Consider the following 20866-nt stretch of genomic DNA (forward strand, 5'->3'; position numbering starts at 1 on the left):
GGCCAACAGGCTGAATGTTAGGCCTGGATGCTGGGACATATTTTTATCATGATATGCTACATTGTTTTTAAAATGGAATTATGTGGTGCTTGATCAAGTACTATAAGGTATTTTTCTGAAACAAAGTTTAGGTTGCTGATTAAGTTATATATAAAGTGTTCCATTTTAGTGACCAATTTTCAATTTCTTTTCATTGCAGTCAGAAATTGGATTTGGAAAAATGGAAACCTATATCAAGTTAGAAAAGCTTGGAGAGGTATGTATAGCTTTTGAAATCATTAGTGCTTTGGTGACAATGTCTTATGTAAAATTCTACATAAATGTTAGTGGAAAGTCTCTGAATCCCTCAAAATATTCATTGAATTTATCTTTTCAGCTAATCAGATATAGTCCACATGTGGAACAGTGTCACAGCCACACAAACGTTCTATGCATGTATCATAAGGAAAATTAATCATAATTATTCTGTCAGTAATAAAACTAGATAAGCCTGGTGTTTTCCTGCCTTGAGTTAGATGTCAGGAAACATTCATGCTGGACAAGAAGCCAACACTTGCAGAGTGCAGGCGGTAGCTATGCATGTTCTGGTAGAGAAGTCAGTATATACCTGAGCTGGGCAACCAGCTGGCTGCTGCAAGGTGAAGTATGTAACACTGAGCTTGACTGTCTTTCTGGGAGGGAAGTGGTACAGCTTTCTACATCCACTTAGCATCTGACTTCCAGAGAAACAGTAGAATTCAGGAGGAGCCAGGTGTCAGTCCTGTCCAATTTGATTGAGGTTCGCCAGTGGGATCAAAAATGAATAAGGAGCACAGGAGCATTGGGACACACTGAAGATTGCAGAATAAAGCAGGACTGGTCAGTGTCTTTGCTGTGAATATTGCTGCCAATCCTCCATTTGAAATATTTTCATTTCCAAAAGCATTTCTTTTCTATTTTGTCTCCAGTACTTGTTAGGTGGATCACTATACATGACGTAACATTGCATATCTTTGGAGAAATGTTAATCTAGTAGGTATCAAGTCATAGTTGTGGGTTTACATTATCTCACTTGTTTACAAAGTGTAGTGGACAACACCAGGTATGTAGAGTCATAGGATCATTTACGTTGGAAAGGACCTTTAAGACCATTGAGTCCAATTGTTAACCCAGCACTGCCAAGCCTGCCAGTAAACCATGTCCCTGAGTGCCACATCTACATGTCTTTTAAATATCTGCAGGGATATCTGCCCACTTCCTTGTGCAGCCTGTTCCAATGCTTGACAGTCCTTTCAGTGAAGACGTTTTTCCTCATATACAATCTAAACCTCCCCTGGCACAGCTTGTGTTCATTACCTCTTGTCCTATCACTTGTTACTTGGGAGAAGAGATGAGCCACTTCCTTGCTCCAACCTCGTCTCAGATACTTGCAGAGAGTAGTAAGGTCTCCCCTGCGCCTTCTCCAGGTTAAATAACTCCGGTTCCCTCAGGTGCTCCTCACAGGATTTGTGTGCTAGATCCTTCACCAGCTTTGTTGCTCTTCTTTGGACACGCTGCAGCACCTCAGTGTCTTTCTTGTAGAGAGGCAAAAAACTTGAACACACTGTTGGAGGCATAGCCTCACCAGTGCCGAGTACAGGGGGACAATCACTGCCCTAGTCCTGCTGGCCACACAATTTCTGATAAAAGCCAGGATACTCTTGGCCTTCTTGGCTACCTGGGCACAAGCTGGCTCATGTTCAGTCACCTGTTGACCAAAAACCCAGGTCCTTTTCCACCAGGCAGCTTTCCAGCCACTCATCCCCAAGCCTTTGGTGTTGCATGGGGTTGTTGTGACCCAAGTGCAGGGCCTGGCACTTTGCATTGTTGGACCTTGTACAATTGGCCACAGCCCATCAATCCATCCTGTCCAGATCCCTCTGTAGGGCCTCACAGTACTGTACTGTAACCTAGGGCAGTTTCTGTAATTTTGTTGTGTCCTCTTTCATTTGCTGGGATTAGTTGTACCTACTTGCTGTTTTGTCAGAATTTCTTGCCCTTCTGTAACAAGTCCCGAGAATTTTGGATCTCTTCCTGTCCAAACAAACAAAAAAAAAAAAAAAAAAAAAAAGCTTGAGAAAGATAAGCTTCATAATATTCACTGTTCATGATGTCAAGAAGCTACCAAACAAGTTACCTGTTTTCATAAAAATAATGGAAGACTATGCAGGCTTTGGAAATGTAATAGCAGCGTAGTTTAGACATACCTGACCTAGTTCTAATCAAATAGAGACTTTCAAGAGGGTAAATGATCCCAGCAGTGAACTTAGTGAATTTAATGCTACCTGATCTGGCTTCTTCGGCAGCTGTATGGTGTATAGCTTTTCATGTCATTTTCAGACTTGTTAAGCATATACATCCCTTGTAGTCTTCTGTGAGTTCAGACCTGAACTTAATATAAATAATTAAAATAATTCTGTAGTTTTACATGTGTCTAAAGAAGACAATGTAAGAAAAACATTTTATATCCAAAGTTTAACCTATTAGAACCTCAAACAGAAGTTTATGTTTTGTTTATTAACTGATCTTTCAATGAAGAAACAACATGTAAAAGTATCATCCTTTTTCCGTTTTGTAGGGTACTTATGCAACAGTTTATAAGGGGAGAAGTAAATTGACAGAGAACCTGGTAGCTCTGAAAGAAATCCGCCTGGAACATGAAGAGGGAGCACCATGTACAGCTATAAGAGAAGGTGATAACTGTTGTTTTATTTCTTAGAATTCCAAATACTTCTGGATATTTTTTTTTTTTTTTTTTTTTACCAAAGTTCTGTTAGTTGGAAATACATAGGCTACATGGGAGATTAATGAAATTGGTATTGGTTTTGATGAGGAAGAATTTAGTCTAGACTTAGAAGATTTAGTGTTTCAAATTTATTTATGGGGAGTGGATGTGTTCTCAAATGGATGATTTTGTACCGAATTAGACTGTTGTTAATGAGTAACTTTCAGGGGTTCAGAATTCATTTTACCAAATGTCTACTTCTCTTTGAAATGTATAATGTAAGAAATACTTACACTCTGTTACTCAAATGTCTGGTGTCTTGATTAAATACCTTTCTTATTAATTAAATCTGTGAGTATTATGTTCTTAAAAAGTGACTTTTTAATTATTAAAAAAAAATAAATAGCTTATATGTATGAACTTACTAGAAATGCATTTACTACTCATGTTTTGCATTTGTTTATACTTACAATTCTCTTTTGCAGTGTCATTATTAAAAGATCTGAAGCATGCAAATATTGTTACATTACACGATATTGTCCACACAGACAAGTCTTTGACTCTTGTTTTTGAATATCTGGTAAGTGCTTACACAGTTAGTGAGCTTTGCATTCAATTTATTGTTTCTAAGTAACACAGACATAACAAAGTAAGAGCATAATAAGAGGGATGAAGAAAAACTCTTTACTTCCAATGTAATTTGAGAATATAGCAATTTCATAACATACTGTGCCACACACAACATGGAGAAGAAGGCAATAACAAATGATATTGCCTAAGATGATGCAGTTTGTTGGAAAACATATGGTATTTATATACATTTATGTATATATTTGAAAAGCCAGAGTTTTCTGCATGTTGAGGCTTTTCAGGTTTTTTTACCATTGAACATTTTTTACAGAAAATTCAGTTTTCTGATGAATTATTTCAGTTCTAACAATAAATAATACTTATATAATCTGCTGTCCACTATTTTATTGACTAGTGATGATGGTGTTTTGGCAGGACAAGGATCTGAAGCAATACATGGATGACTGTGGTAACATCATGAGTATGCACAATGTAAAGGTGAGTTGTTTGAGTAGCAGTGACTGTCTTCCAGCTTTTCTGTTCTAAGAATTTCAGAGAACTTAATAATCAGGAGCTACATGGTTTAGGGCTTTTTTTAAAATAAATAAATAAATAAAAAAAAAATAAATAAATAAATAAAAAACCCCAACAACGTAAATTCCTTTTTGACCTTTGGCTCTGGCTTAACTACATTTAACATCAAATAGAGTCTCTCTTCTTGCTTTTGATGGCTGAAAACAGAAGATCATATAACTTCATATGTTTACATTCTCTTTGAAGTTACATATTTAAAATTAGAAATTTCCTAAAGAATAATAAATTCATAACTCTTTTGACCTCTTTTTGTCCTTCCATTATTTTATACTCATTTATTAAGTTAGGGCTGTAGTTTGGTATATCCTCAAATAAAACTTACATATGCACACTGTGGAAAATCTAGCCTCAGTTGTGAATGTGGGTTTGGATGTCATTGTCTGCCACACAAGTAAGAAACTGAAAATACATATTTAAGAATGAGTAATGTTCATCTTTCTATTGGTAATAAAATGGTAATTGTTTTCTTTAAGGTTTGTGTGTTCCTTTTAACTATGGCTGTGTCCAGGTCAAATGACTCAGTTGCCAGTCTAGCCTGATGAAACTAACTCATGTTCAAGTGTTTCTTCTCTCCTAGCAAGCAGGTTTTGATTTGGAAAACCAGAATAACTCTTTGTGTTCTTTAATACTTAAGGCTTTATAAACAAGATTCCAAACAGGAGAGCAATACTATACTGAAATGAATGAAGTTGCCCAAGAAGGCTGGGTTACCAGTAGCACTCTGCTGTGCTGCAACCTGTGCTGCACTGTACCTTCAAAACCTCTTCATTAAGCTATATATAATTCATATAAGGATGTTATTTGTCTAGCAGATATGTTTGGGAAATTCCTACATGCCTCTTTAAGAAATTAACTTTAACCGGTGGTCCTAACAAAAAAACACATCGATCTGTATGCATGGTAGGAAAACTACATTTATTCTTACACAGTAGCACGTGGCACAAGCAGGATGGACAGTACAGTGTACCGAATATTGTGGTGGGCTTTGTGTACATTCCAGTAGACTTGTCATCCTTGGTTCTGGCTTAGTTGCATGTTGAGAAATCTGTTTGTAGTTGAATTACAGATGGAATTCAATCCAGATGCTGGTTACTATTTGGTTAGCTTTTCCATTTATTCTATTGTTGCATTGCAGTAAGCATCTTTAGGAAAAGACATCTGCCCTTAACCTACTCTGTTTCTTCCTTTGAAAGTGTGTAAAGGGAAATTCTTTAATTCGTACCTACTTCAGATAGACAGAAAAAAAACATAATTATGCTTGTGTTTTTAATTAACTACAAGTTAGTTAGTGGGGCTTTAAGCTTAAAAAAAACTAAAGAAAAGCTAAGTGGGATGCTGACTCCAATAATAAGTGCAGTTAGAGAACAAGCAGAATCTGCTTGTGGTAATATGAGCTAAGCAGAGGAACTGTTTTTCCTTGTTTGCCTATGGTTTAAGCTATGACCTAGGAGCAGATTTGTATGGTCAGTACCTTTGGCACTGGGAAACCAAAACAGCTGCTTAACTGCGGTAGCTGTAGGTGCTTAAGTTAAAATAACTGGGAGGGTTGGGTCATTATTTACATTTGAGAGACCTTCCTGTGATCTCTCCTTGCATTCCTCAGCTAATTGTAGATTTTTAGTTTTAGCAAAATGAAGATGTGTAATATAAAAATGTGCGTGATCTCTGCAGGTATTACTGTTTCAAACAAAATTTTGAGCTAATACATGTTGTCCTGTGCATTTCCAAAAGGATCCCTGCCAACTGTGGTGAATGATGTGTTTTGCCTTCTTGACTGAGCCTTGCAGTCCCGGTGTACACTAGAGATGGCTATCAATTTCCACAGCAGTGTGGTTAATAACACTTGGGACTGATTACCCCTGCAACAGCATGGACATGAGTAGATGGAAAAACACTTGTTGCTTCTTATCCTGCTCTTCAAAAAAGGAAGAAAAATATCAATGCCAGTTCCTTTTTTCCAGAACAGATAAATCCCATGTAAGCAGCCTGAGAGCAGATGGATGTAACTACACCTGCTGTGTGTTTGTCCAGTTTACAGAAAAGAATTTGGTGGTGCCACCTGGTGCAAAAATAAACTGATGTGTTAGAAAATGGTCATATAAAAATATTTTGGTGTTTCTCCTTGAAAGTTCTGCTACATGCTGAATTTGTCACATTGGTAAACATTGCTTTCTGTAATGCTCTGCATTTTTTCATTGTATATTTGATCACCTATACTGGCTGAGGACTGTTGTGTGGTGAATGCCAGCGATGGCTACCCAGAAGTCCCATTTTCAAGATCAGACCTTTTATACATACATAAATTGCAAAATAGTAGTTCTTAATGCAGTGATATAGTAACTTGCTTGACTGCCCTCTGCTAAACCTTTCTTCTTCCCTTACTACTTTTATGTCCATGTATGTGCAGCCTTAATATGCGTGACTGAAGTTGTTTGCTTTGCTTGCTGTTTCAAAGGACTAAAACAAACCTGTGTGTGTCAAGGTGAGGGGATGAATATAAATGTCAGAGGCAGTTGGGCTGCTTTAGTAATCCTCATTTCTCATTTCTCCATGTTTTGTGAGCTTGTGAATCCCACCATATTTTTCAAACAGCATGCCAAAATGTTTAGTTTATACTTAGTTTAGCACAATTGGATAGAAAGGATGCTGAGTTGCATTTTCAGAAGGGATTCTGTTGCAGAAGGGGACTTTAATATAGTCAGAGGCAGTTACCTTTAAAGATGCTAGTGTGGAGAAGAGCACTGATAAATGCTTACTTAAAAATAAACGGCCCTGCGGTTCACTTCAGTTAAGCAAAATAAATTGCTCTTAAAATTTTCATTGTAAAATATGGTGTTAAGGCAGTGCGTTAGCATAAAGGGCTTTTAAATCTAAACAACGTCTGGATTGTGTTCATATAGAAAAGTTACTTACTCTTGAGAAGTATTTTTGTTCTATTTGCAGCTCAGAGACTTAACTCTGCAGTGCCCAAATGGGCTGTTACAGTCACGTAATCTGTACATTGACATTTTTAGTCTCATTTATATAAATGTTCTCTTTTGTAGCTATTTTTATACCAGATTCTTCGTGGTTTGGCATACTGTCATAGAAGAAAGGTATTACATCGAGATCTGAAGCCACAAAATCTACTCATTAATGAGAAAGGAGAACTGAAGCTTGCAGACTTTGGTATGGCTTGAAAATATTCTGTAACAAATGTTTTCCTTAATTCAGCAAAACAGAGGAATCTTTTCTTATAAAGGAAAGATCAGGTTTCAATTGTGCATTCTCAGGTAGAAAATGGAAGTCAGCCTTTTACAGGATGTTAGTAATCAAAGTAATATGTGTATAGGCAATAATGTCACTTGTTTGAAAGTAGTCTTATGACTTTCTTTGGAGCTGACACTTAGATCATTAAGGTGGAGCTCAGGTTGCTTTTCCTAACACTCCACTCTGAAGCAGAGTATCCATGTCAAGAGAGAGAAAGGACCTGTCCATGTGCTAAATTGTTAGGTGTTACTTCATCACTGATACAACAAGTTCCTTTGGGATATCCAGTAGAGTGGGGCATTCACAGATACCTGTTACCTTCTGTGTTAGGAAGGTACTTTGAAAGTCTTGCTACCACTGTTGTTTTTTCTCCCTTGTGTGTGAGTGAAAGTTGCTTAGATTGTATATAACATGGTAGACCTAAATTTCATTGAAGGTAATACTGACAAACTTTGTTAGGATGGAAAACCCTTGCTGATCCAACACTAATTTAGTCCATTTCCACCTTTTCATTATTTGCTTATTGCCGTCTGCCTTTTGCAGAAATATTGCAGAAGGCTTTTCACAGGAGGGAGGTGTCATATTGATCTAATGTTTAGTTGTTTTAATGAAATCTGTAGGATTACTGGAGGATTTTATCTGTTTACCTGTCTTCTTCTGTGCTTAAAAGTGCAGACCACGAGATTGCTGTAAATACTAAGAAGCAAATCACAAGTTGTAGAAAGGTATTTAATAGGGCTTTTTAATGAACATTAAGGGAAGGTATTTAGCAAGTATAATAAGGTTGATTTAGCTCATACTGAATTCTTTGTCATGCAAAAAAAGAAAGATTTCAGCAAACTGCACATGACTTTATTTCCCTTTTATCAAGGATTGGCTAGAGCGAAGTCTGTTCCTACGAAGACCTATTCCAACGAAGTTGTCACATTGTGGTACAGACCACCTGATGTTCTCCTTGGATCTTCAGAGTACTCAACTCAAATTGACATGTGGTTTGTATAGCTTTGTCTAATTTAAATTTTTGTTCTCAGTCAAGATGAAAAATGTCAACTCTTTATTATTATGTAGTAGCATTCAAATGCTCATCCTTGGAATTGTTGAAGGTTACAAGTGAGTTAGATTTTTAGAGAAAGGAATGGCAGCCGGGGAAGATGCTATTATTTCTCTCTTTTTATCACTTAGAGTAAGTAGGCATTAGGCCCACAGTCTTGGGGGGAGAAAAACAAACATGTTCTCCTAATGACATTATAATGTGATATTTTACTGTGAACTTTAATAGAATTGATAAACTTGACATCTGAAGGAAGAGGACAGAATATAGCTATGACAGGTTTTGTTTAGTCTTTGACGGTTCTTTTGTTACTACATGTCTTTCAAAACAACATTTTTAACAGCAGTGTGTAGCTAACAACTAATTTAATTTGTTTTAATTGAAGAGAAATCACGTAAGTCTTCAAGAGCTGAAAGCTTCAACTGGGAGATGGTTTCTGATTTATCTTTTCCTCTGTGCTTTTTAAAGGGGTGTCGGATGCATATTTTTTGAAATGGCATCAGGAAGGCCTCTTTTTCCTGGTTCGACTGTTGAAGATGAACTGCATTTAATTTTCAGACTTCTGGGTAAGAATACTTTTAGCAGTAATGTTAATGTTATGTTTGTTCTTCTAAGCACTTTTTCCATGAGAACTGTAGATCTTGAGCTATAAACAGTGATATTTTATACTGCATTTATATTGTAATTAAGGTGAATGAGTTACTCTTGATGAAAATGATTGAGCTCTTTTGGGGTTTTTTTTTGCTTTTTCCTGTTTAAATGACAAGATAAAATGCTTATTTTTGTCAAAGTTGTTTCTTTACAGTTTTTTAAGTTGAATTTGTTTTCTTTTTTTAAATGCAGGAACCCCATGTCAAGAAACATGGCCAGGCATTTCTTCCACTGATGAATTTAGAAACTACAACTTTCCTAAGTATAAACCACAACCCCTCATCAACCATGCACCAAGGTACTTTACGTTTTATTAATAGACAGTACGCATCCCTGTGGTTTGCGTATTTGTAAATGTGAACACGTTTCCAAGTACAGTCTGCTACTGAATGCTGGAAAACTATACATCAGGTGTGTTTACTGTCGGCAGATAGTACTGCAAAGAATAATCTCGATACCATGTGATTACTTTGTTTAGTAGTATTCCGCTCCTTAATGACCTGTAGAACTACAAACTCTGATTAATAGTGCCTGCATATTAGGCGTATTCACACAGCACTTCCTAAATAACCCCAATTCTCCTCTGTTGTATAATAGGCCCATTGTTAAAATGGCAACATTTTCTTGAGCAGTCTGTTGAAATCATACTAAAACCATTATGACGAACTTGAAGAGATTGTACAGTTGTTATAAACAAACTTTATAACAAAGACCAAAATATTTTTTATCTACTTTGAAAAAAATGTAACATTGTGGCCTTCTACTAAATGAGTAGTGTTAACTGAAAAGCTTTTTTGCTGAAATAAACAATCCAGGTCAATCTAGTAAATCACAGTCCAAAGCTCACTATTTGTCTGTCACTAGTGTTTTCCAAATAGTCTTGTTCTGAGGTGTTGGTACTTGTATGTACATTAACATGCGGAGGAGTTGATTAGGGGAAAGTATATCCATGTTTAAATTTATTTTTCAGATTCGATGTCATGTATTGTAATGAAGTCAGTTCCTTTGCAGTTTTGTTCTTGTAAATAGAGTCCAATAACTCTTTTAATTTTTTAAAATCTTTTTATTTTTAGGCTAGACACAGAAGGCATTGAATTGATAGCGAAGTTCCTTCAAGTAAGATGTTTTGTCTTTTTACTTCATAAAAGTGCAAGTTAAGAATTTTAATATATTATTTTAAAAATGTGTTAGAAGCTGTAGTATCTGTTAGATCTGTCTCAAAGTGGAATATGCAGCTGAATCTGTAGGGAATGACAGATTTGGAAAGAACGACAGTTTTGGGAAGCCTGTATACTATAAGAATTAAAAACCTGGTGTTTAATTTCTTTACATTTCTATGCTCCCACCTCAAACTGATCTTATTACTTTTTGTAAAAGTAGAATCAATCCTGTGTTAGTGATTCCCTGAAAAAAAAATACATCTCTTGTGAAATACGGTGTTAAAACAGAACTTTTAAATACAAATACTAAATTCCTGTAACAATGAGAAGCACTTACTAAGGTGTAATACTACTCTTTGATCTTGCAAAATGCATTCAGAGTGTGAAGTGGTTTTAATCTTTTAATCTGTATTAAAAATGAGCCAGAAGCAAGATAGAAGGCCAGCTCTTAAGTCTTTGAATAGTTGCAGAAGTACTGTAACTTCACAGCATTAAAAATTCTTAGTACATAAGGTGGAGGGTAGTTACCCTGCTTTGCAGCCTATGATTTAAATTTCTACATCAGGTCTTCACATTGTGTCAGAACAGTACTTGTAGTCCTTGTAGTCCTTGTTAGGACTTCGTTCTTACTCATGTATAGCTTTTTAAATGTATTTTTCCAATTGTGCACCTACACCAAGCAGGAGACGTTTGATCACAAACTGAAGACCGTGTTTAGTTGTCTGAAGTTCCATTTTATGCACACCACTGCAGTATAGTCCATCAAATTAAAAACTCTTGTGATCTCATGTAGTAGCATTTCATTGCAATTTAGTATCAGAACACAGTGTAGACAAAAGGCAGACATCTAGTCATTGTTACATTTAGAAATAAAGAATATTTTTTACTTGTATCCATTTACGGCAGTTATTTTTACTATTTTAGCCATCTTGGTATATGTCAATAATACCAAATTAGATGACATGTTAGAGTAGAATAGAATAATTTGAGTTGGAAGGGACCTTCAGGATTTTCGTACGTGAGATAAAAGTAATGAAACCAAATTTGTTCTAGTGAGGTGATAAGAAATACTGAGCAAGTAGAACTTTATATCTCCCTTTGCTGAAATCACTTGATTCAAAATTTTTTGATGAAGACTAACACACTTGTTTCCTTTTATGTTAATAGTATGAATCAAAAAAGAGAATTTCAGCAGAGGAGGCCATGAAACACGCATACTTCAGAAGTCTTGGAACAAGAATACACACTTTGCCTGAAAGTAAGAGGAGAAATAAAGTACCAGAGTCTTGTTAAGATAGTGCATTAAAGCTGAGTACATTGCTTAATGTCATCTACTAAAGAAGTCTGGTATATATTGACTTAAATGTTTGGGAATGAGAAACATTTTTTTTATCTAAACTGTACAATTAAGACTAGAACTTTTTTCAGTAAAGCATAGTTATGTTTGGATATAAGTTAATTTCTTTTTTTACATTTCAGGTGTTTCAATATTCAGTCTAAAAGAGATTCAGCTGCAAAAAGACCCTGGCTTTCGAAATTCCACTTACCCAGAGACAGGTATGGAAAGCTTAGTATTTTATCTCATCTGCAAAGGGAGTGCTGTGCCAGAGACATTTGGAACTGAGAAATACTTTAAGTTGGTCTGTGTGTACACAAACAAATACCAGATTTCTGTAGAGACATGTAAGCTGAATGCACAGAAGGAGGTGAGTTTTACTAGGGATGGGCAAAGGGGCTGTTAACATGAAAACATCTTTGAGTTTCAAACCATTTTTACAAAAAAACCAAACCCAGTAAGTGCAGTTAAAAGAAAGATGCTGATCATAGAATAGTTAGGGTTGGAAAGGACCTTAAGATCATCTAGTTCCAACCCCCCTGCCATGGGCAGGGACACCCCACACTAAACCATGTCACCCAAGGCCTCATCCAACCTGGCCTTGAACACCGCCAAGGATGGAGCATTCACAACCTCCCTGGGCAACCCATTCCACTGCCTCACCACCCTTACAGTAAAGAATTTCTTCCTTATATCCAGTCTAAACTTCCCCTGTTTTAAGTTTGAACCCGTTACCCCTTGTCCTGTCACTACAGTCCCTGATGAAGAGTCCCTCCCCAGCATCCTTGTAGGCCCCCTTCAGATACTGGAAGGCTGCTATGAGGTCTCCACGCAGCCTTCTCTTCTCCAGGCTGAACAGCCCCAACTTTCTCAGCCTGTCTCCATACGGGAGGTGCTCCAGTCCCCTGATCATCCTCATGGCCCTCCTCTGGACTTGTTCCAACAGTTCCATGTCCTTTTTATGTTGAGGACACCAGAACTGCACACAATACTCCACGTGAGGTCTCAATCACAAGATACATTACCTTGAAATAGAAAGACAGAAAGTACAGATGATAACTGAATATTCTGTTGTGCAAATGCTTTGGTGTCTTACCATGGTCCCTGTTCTATTGTAGGACATGGGAAGAACAGAAGGCAGAGCATGCTTTTTTAAAGTGGGTTACACAGAGTGAAGCCCAAGGCTATCCTGTCAGTCAACGACTCGGATCCGAAGGCGGTGCTCTCTGTTGGTGGACTTGGAATCGCAGTTTGTCTACACTGCCCTCTTCACAGTGGAGTCTTTTTATTTCCAACCTGCAGATTATGTTTTTATATTTGTTGTCACAGTGTGACAAATTTTTGTACAGTTGGTTTTAAGGTCTCCTCTGCCACTAGAGCCAGTAGGTTACAGCTGTTGATGTAACTGTAGCTGCAATTTTTGTGCAGGACTGAGAAACACAGTGCATTATTTATTGCGGAATCATTGCTGCTAAATAACTACTGTCTGTATAGTTAACACAACAGTTCCATGCCTGAAGAAGTTGCAATGGCTTTATAATACGTGAATGCATCTGTTTCTCTTCATAAAATGTTCTACTGCTGCGGGGGTTTTTTGTATTTCTTAAACTGCAGTGTTTCCTGGAATGTAAACATAGCTTTGCTTGGCTATAGGTGAACCATCTTTAATGCTCTAAGTTCATGGCACTTAATTCCTTATTTAACATTGGAAGTATGTGTTGAAATAGTTGAAAAATTACAATGCATATTATGTTTTTGAAAAGCACATGGTGTGAAAGTTGATTCAAACAAGTGAACAGTAGCCATTATTTGCTCTCAGATCCTATGTTAGTTATTGATAAACTAGAGCATGGAGACTGGATCATAAATTTTGTCAGGCTTACTCCAGCGTAAGATATTTGCACATTGTTGTGCACATGGGGCCTGCAGAAGCAATGACTTTTTTACCTTGTTTTTAACTTAGAAATACAAATAGTAAAACAATGATTCATATATGTTGGACCCTGGCTTACTTTTGAAGTTTAGAATTTTGTTACAGAGGAACAGGACAACTAATTACAAGAACATGGGAAATAATGTCACACTTTTCCCACCTTGTTGCTCTCCCATTTGTGCGTTATTCACTTGAAATCAACTGGAAAGATGCAAGTTTGTACTTGATAAGATCTCACTACTACAGAGCTTTTACAATGGGAACTTAGAGAGTTTTTCAGATCTTAGATGTTATCTGTTTACCAGAGATAGTAAACATGTTACTACTATGCTTATGCATCTCAGTGAGTATCATAAGTACACCCTTGGTGATGGTTACAGTATTTTTAAGCATTTGTGTTCACCTTCATGAACCTATTTGTTTAGTGCATCTTAAAGAGACTGTAAATCTTTATTGGTATATTTTGAAATGGTCATGTAAATCTTTGGCTGGTATATCAAGAAAATAGTCATAGGTAACTTAATTTTTTCCTGACATTCACTGTAAAACGTTCAGGGGTCCTACCATTTCTGTTCAGGAAATCTTGTAGTTTATTGTTATTTAACAGTATTAAGTGAATTTTTGTATATTTCATTTTAACTTTATTTGTGAATAGTGATTGTGGCATGTTTGGGGGTGTTTTATTAATATTTCATTGAAACTGGTAAAATTGAATTGGGATTTTTTTTTTTTTTATTATTATTATTTTCTGGAAGAGAGAAATTCATGTGTAATGGTGACTATTGGACCACTACTGCTTTTCAGCATTTGTAAACTGGTTTTACGTTAAATCTTGTAGACCTAACAAACTGCTGTTATTTCTAACTGACCGACCTGTATTAATATTGTACTTTTGAAAGTATAAATATTATGTGGAATTCTTTGGTTTTGTTTTGAAATTTATAACAACAAAGGCCCTATGTTGTTAAAAATACAGACTAAGGGAACTTGCAGTTCTTGGGCCATTGTTGGAAACGTTTAGCTAGGCCTGTGTGTTGTGGGAGTCACCCGTTTCAACTTTGGCTGCTTATTGATCCATGCAGTGCAGAGGTAGTGGCAGTGAAAAGTAATGTGGCTTATCCGTGACGGAGGCCATTCAGGATCTTAGCATCAGCATGGTCCACAGCCTAACCATTGGCACGTGAGTCCTGCATGTCACATGGTATCAGAAGTCTTGCCAAGGTCTAGGAGCATGATACATGTCTTGGATACAAGTATGGGTATCATCAATATCAATTCCACTGATTGCAGTGGAATCTTTCTGTGTGCATCAGAGGCAGATTTGGCACTGATGAAAAACCTTTGTCCTGAAATAGTTGTTATATATTTTTTTATAGTTGCTAAGGATCTGATCTAGATTTTATACTGATTAACTTTGTAGGCGTGGTGGTGTTGAAAGAAGAAGTATCAGAAAAACCTCTTTTTTTACAGAAGTAGTGAAGGTAGAGAGTAAATGTTCACTGTGGATAAATGTGAGGTTTAGCATTTCTAGAACAGTAATATTTTATAGGTCATAAAAGAACAAGTAATAATGTGACACTAATGAGTAAAGGACTTAAAGGTTTAACTGGTCAAATGAAGTGCATTAATATATTTAGAAAGGGATCAGCTGCAGCTGACAGAAGGGTGTTTCCATAAGAACTTGGCATCCATGGTCAAGCCAGTTTCTTTTGGTTTGTTTAATTGTCTGTAATTGAAATTCCTGCATCAGAAGAGACAGTTCTGTGACAGCTGCCTGTTTGGGGCAATAGTCAGTGAGTCTGAAATTGTTGGGCATTTCTCTTGACATCCTTCTCATGCGATTCAGTGTTCTGCCTCCTGTCTGACAGCATCAGGCGCTGCAAACTTGGTGTCACTGTCCCCAGGAACTGTAGAGAGTGTTGGCCTTTTGGAGACGACCTCAACCGTGACAAAACCAAGCAGATAGTGGCTGAAAATGAATGACTTCCAAGATTTGGTATGACAACCTTTGCTTGAAGATGAGTGATTGGTTAATGAGATGGCCTGCAAGTTGTTGCTGATTTTGAGTAGATATTTTTCTAAGATACCTTGTGTATTCCTTCTACCCCAGGGTCTGAATGCCAAGGTGCATGGATAGGTTTGTGTAGGAACAAGGTGGGCTTGAAGACAGGAAGGAGGCAGGTGGTGATGAGGTTGCATGCACATGCAGGGGAAGGTTGAAGGGGAGAGAGGGTGGGACAGGGGAGAGTGGGAGATGGAAGGGGCAAACCAGCTGCTCAGCAGTGCTCTAGTGGAACATGCATCTCAACACAGCTGTGTTATTTTTGTGCTGCTTTACCACAGCATTAAGTAGCCAGAGTGTATCCCTGAATTGGGCAATAAAAGTTAAAATAAACAGTTGTTGAAGAATCAAGATACTTTGTATTTGCAAATCATTTGAAAACACTGCAAGGTAGCGTTCTTCGGGTTGCTTTCCTATTGTTTGCGCATGGGTTTTCCAGTGTAATAAAGGTACATTGTTTCTGTTTTGCAATGTTAAGATGGAATTAAAGTTAAGAATACTTTCAGCTATTGAGGACAAAGTGTATGAAAGGTATGTTGTAAACATTCCCAAGCCAAGTATTATAAAGCCAGGAAATACTCAGAATTAAGGTCAGACTTGAATGAAATCCAAATGAGGGTATGGAAATGCACAGCTATAGCACATAGAGACACTGAAGAAATATTGAGATTTACCTTGCCTGTAAGAATGTGTGGTCACAGACGTGATCGTTTGGTCTGGTTGCTAACAGGCAAAGCTGAAATAATTTGTGCACCTCCTTAGCACATTTCGGTACCTTTTTCCCCTTAGTAAAGTTTGGCTTTGAAACAAATGCAGCCTTTCTGTGAAATTTCTTAATTCAGGAAGGAATTTGAGCACTTCCTTTCTACAGATTGTTTGTGTTTGTCATTTTAGAGATGGGGCTTTTAGAGATTAAATGCTACTGTTTGGCTTGCATGTGGGTCAGCAACATCCAAGTGTCTCACCAACATCCATGTCGGACCAATTTAAGAGATAACACGTATAACTAATAAAACCTAAAGGAAGCACTGTGTAAGTGTTGAGCTAATTGCTAAATGGTAAAGTAAGCTCTGGCTGTACAGTTTGGGTGATCTTAAAAAGTATAAAAGCCCAGTAGATACATGGGCTTTGTAATTCGTACCATGCAGCCTTTTCATCTGCTGGGTTCAGCTGCACAGAAATCACACTCTTGTTCTAGGCCACAGTGGAAATTTGTGTTGTCAGAACTGGGATTAGAGTTTAGCTATTCTAGATCTATTTGTCTTAATCTTTTGTGTGTGATTCTCAGTGGGCTCTACTGTGCCTCTCTTGTTAAGTGAAAGAAAAAGATTGATGTCAGTGGAAAAATGTGTACATTACAATTTTCCATTCTTTTCACGTTTCCTAAAATCCCTCAACTCATTTAAGTTCTGTCATTTTTTGAGCCAACTTAAACTGTGAGTGCACACGTATGTACATACTGTTGTAAGTAACTGCTTAATTTATTGTCCTGGCTGCATCCTCCGAAATCACTTAAGAAGTGGGCCTGCCTGAGCAGATGGCTTTTACGGTCCTCCTAATGAAATATGAGTCTTGTTCAGCTCAGGTGCCATACGTTGAAACACATTTTTCCCTAGAGAGCTATGAAGTTCCTTCGTTTGTTGCAGTGGGATCTTCCTGCTGATGGAATTGCCATCACTGCAGACTGCAAACTGAGGAGAATGCTCTTCTCTAGCCCTGCTCCAACATGCTCTTGCAGAGAGCCTCCCCCCAGGCCCTGCATGGCAGCACCAGTGCTGCCTGCGCCTCCCCTTTCACACCCCGGGCTTCTTTTTTCCAAGACTTTGTTTTACCCCAATTCCGTGTCCCTTTCTTTGCTCTGCAAGAGGAGGCAGCTGGCCTGGAGCCATGTTAGGAATCATTAAGGTTATGTTTACTCATTTGCACTTCTTTAGAGGGAACACGAACTGATGGCAATCTTTCGGGAGAAGTAACACAACATATCCTGTACTGCTCTCCTCTAGGATGCTTTTCTGCAACTACCCCCCTGTGCCCAAGGCAGGCTGTGATGCTCATTGCTCCAGAGTCCTTGCCTGAGGTTTGTTCTCCTTTATTCATTTAAATAAATTTACACTCCTGACTAACGCTGGCAGTCTCTTTGCCCTTAAGAAACAGGTTTGTACTACACCTGTGCAGGCAGAGTGCTCACATGTTAATTAGGAAGAGCAGTTACAGTTTGGGGCTAAAATGGATTTCAATAGTTGTCATTTTTTAACAACTTCGTAGAGGTCTGCTTAAACCTGCATGACCCATGTTTGTTTATCCTACAGGATATGGAGACAGTCTCAAGATCAGAAGGGAGCAGCAATTCCCTTATGTAAAAGAATACCTGTACTTGCTGTGCCTTTTCTGAACACATCTGGTGGTTGTGATGGCTTCTGAAGATGCTTCCTGTAGGCACAACATCACACAGCCTCTTAAAGCAGGCTTGCTCTGTAAAAATGAAATGCCATGGTCTGTTTTAAAGGACCATCTCCCCTTTAAACAGTTACCATCTCATTGATGGTTCATTATTTCTTTGGTAGGTACCTCCAGATTGGCAAGTGCCTGTCTGAGGAGACAAGTTTTACTCAGACAAACCAAATTGTTGATGTAATGGACACGTGTCAAATCTTTACTGAAGTTTATTACCACCCGTCACTGGTTTCCCCACCTTGAAAGTTTTCTTTAGAACTGGAGCCTCTTACCTGTGCCGGGGCAGAAGATGTGTGTGATCTCTTGGCAAACCTACCCAGTAGCTGCTGTGACCCTGCTGGTGGATACTTGCTTTTCTGAAAAAGCAACGTAAAGATAAGGCAGAAAGAGCCTGATTGTGCACCCAGCCTGCATAGAAAACATTTTGTGTATTGCTGAAGCATGAATGAAGTGTAAATCTGTCAAAAAATCCCTCAAGTATCATCAAACTGCAATTACTACCAAGAAGAGAGAGTAACTCCCGTTTTGTTCCCCAGGACTGCTGGCTGGAGCTCTCCATGCCACAGAAATACCAACACTTTCACAGTATTTATTTTAAAAAACATTTATTTGATTTTTCTCTACAGTTAAAAGATGCCTGTTAATAAAATTCAGTAGAAAATTACCAATAGAATATTTTCTCTGAAGCATAAGGCATAACAATCTAGTGTTTTAGGTAAGCGTTAGGCTTGAGAGGCTGGACTTTCTCTGTATAAATCCTTCCCAGTAGGAAGAACGTTTGTTCCACATTATTGACCCACTTGGAAGGCAGATTTCATTTTGACATCCTATTTTTTTAATTGAAAAGACAAGTAGCAGAAGATGATGCATTCTGTTGCTACTTTTTATCCTCTTGAGGATGAGAAGACAGCACTATTTACTTTCCTGTTTCTGGGTGTCTTCCCTGAAGTTTTCCTGGATTCTTTCGGATCCTTTACAGTAGTTTGTTGAAATAGTCTTTGTCCCAGAATTGATCTTTAAAACTCACTGACAGGGCAGGAGGGTGGGAGGGGAGGTGTGGGTGTGCTGAGCTGTTCTGAGCCTTGAAAAGAAAAATCTGCCTTACTCATAGTAGAACCTTGGAAGAAACAAAACCATGAGAACTGGGGTGCTTTTAAGCATCACTTCTCTGTCACATGCTCCCTCCTCTCGTGTTCATCTGGGGGTTTTGCAGCGTTATTATTCAATACTTCTTATTAAGTCAAAGACCAAATTTTCATGATTATCTATTCTTACTTTTTAAACTCTAGAGAGAAACAGTTCATCTGTATGCCTTGTTCTCCCATTAGCTATATTGGCGTGTGCAAGGTGAGACTCTACTGAAGTAGGCATTTATGCCTTTTTAAAATGAGACAAGAGTTGGCTCTGGAGTGTGAGTAATTGCCTCTCAACTTAGTCACTGAAAACATTCCGTGTACCTGGGAGGAATCCATTGAAAGAGGAATGTTTGATCTGCGAGCCCTGTGATTTATCTCCACTGGTCTGGTCAATCCCTTCAGTTGCACGCTGCCTTCTCTTCCACTCTATTCTGATTTGACTTTGTATAAAATATTTCTCTCTACTGATAGGTTTTGCATAGGTTTGTCTTTTGGTTTTGACTCCATGGGGTGGTACCTCCTGGAGCTCTTAAAAAGCTGAATCAAGCAAATGGCTTCCCAGGCACTTCACTCTTTTCCCTTGTGTCCTGCATCTAATTGCTCTGTTTATCAGCACTGGTACTTCGTACAGATACGGCAGGGTTTTATCCCATTAATTACTGAGAGGGAAGCTCGTTTTTGGTTGTGCAACCCAGTAGCCTGAGGAAAATTCCTGCTGTCTTTTGTCAGATAACCTCTGCCCCAAAAATGGCTTTTCAACATCACAGCTGCATTAATAAAATGTTTATTTAGCACCTTTCAGGTTGAAGGATCCAAAAGCACTTCACAATTAACTACACACATCAGCACTGAAATGCATCCAAGCAGAAAATCAGCAGACAACTCGCTGCGTAAATTCCAGAAAGAACGGGCTTCTCCCCAGCCGCTTGGCCAGAAAGCAAAGTAGAAGCGCCAGTGACCTGCAGCAAACAGGATCGGATACTGGTTTGGGTTTTGAAGGTCTCATCTGGAAAACCTACCTACACGGTAAAGCTGCGTTCAACCCACTTTAGCCACCTCAGAGAACTGAAGATTTGCATCAGCCCTGCCAAGATTAGAATCTGTGGTGCCAGGGAGTCTAGCCTAATCCTAACCTGACATTTAGATGACTAAACCATCACCTCAAGGTAGAGGACATACCCAGTGAATTCAAGTTGCGAGTACATAGTAACGCAGTGCTGGTTTTTAATCCAGAATTCAGATGTTTATACATAAACATCCCACATGTACAGTTTGCCTCTTTACAAGCAGCAGGCATTCATTTACAGTCCTGTAACTTTTCCAGCTTTGGGGGAAGGGGAAATGCAACCTTCTGAGCTCTAGTAGCTAGAATAATCTTTCCAGGGAAATAGAAGGCACTTGGCACAACTGAACAAAGCACCTGGAAATTCTCTATCAGGAGTGATCCTCATTCCCTGGGAGGACAGAGATTACCTCCTGTCTTTCCAGCTGTAATGCTGACAGTTCGTAAGAAGCACAGGGCAAATAAATTCTCCTTTCCTACAGAAGTATTCTCCAGTGCTGGAAATGTCTGGTGAAAATACACAGCCCAATTCCTCCCTGTTGCAACGCAACAGAAGAACTTGGGTGTAAACGTGGAAGTGTGGCTTTGTTACTCCTCAATGCATCTTGTGACTGTAACATTGGTTACGTTTTCCACTTCAGCAAAGAAAAATTATAAGGCTATTTTTTATACAATTTGAAAGCACTTAATACAAAGGTACATGAATACACTGCATCTTACGGCCTATCCGTGGAGAGATACTGAAATACTACCATAGGGCTGTTCAATACTAGTTTTTTCTTTCAACTTTTTATCTTAATACTAGAAAATATATAAATCATTTACATGACATTATGCAAAAGAAGGCACAGCCGGTTATAGTTT

The 20866-nt window shown here is 38.1% G+C and overlaps 1 protein-coding gene across 5 annotated transcripts in view; it reads left to right on the plus strand.

Moving 5' to 3' along the window:
- Positions 1-14207, plus strand: part of CDK17 (cyclin dependent kinase 17) — a 94387-nt gene extending 80180 nt beyond the window's left edge. For all 5 annotated transcript variants that reach the window (XM_080621953.1, XM_080621954.1, XM_080621952.1 and 2 more), the window contains 12 exons: positions 200-256; positions 2597-2711; positions 3229-3323; positions 3749-3811; positions 6952-7075; positions 8028-8148; positions 8676-8773; positions 9051-9156; positions 9932-9974; positions 11186-11276; positions 11498-11575; positions 12473-14207. In XM_080621953.1, coding sequence (XP_080478079.1) covers positions 200-256; positions 2597-2711; positions 3229-3323; positions 3749-3811; positions 6952-7075; positions 8028-8148; positions 8676-8773; positions 9051-9156; positions 9932-9974; positions 11186-11276; positions 11498-11575; positions 12473-12510 — 1029 coding nt within the window. In that variant the 3' untranslated portion in view covers positions 12511-14207. The remainder of the gene's footprint in view (positions 1-199; positions 257-2596; positions 2712-3228; positions 3324-3748; positions 3812-6951; positions 7076-8027; positions 8149-8675; positions 8774-9050; positions 9157-9931; positions 9975-11185; positions 11277-11497; positions 11576-12472) is intronic.
- The last annotated feature ends 6659 nt before the right edge of the window (positions 14208-20866 follow it).

The sequence above is a fragment of the Psittacula echo genome (genome assembly GCF_963264785.1).
Source record: "Psittacula echo genome assembly, chromosome: 1".
Lineage (NCBI taxonomy): Eukaryota > Metazoa > Chordata > Aves > Psittaciformes > Psittacidae > Psittacula > Psittacula echo.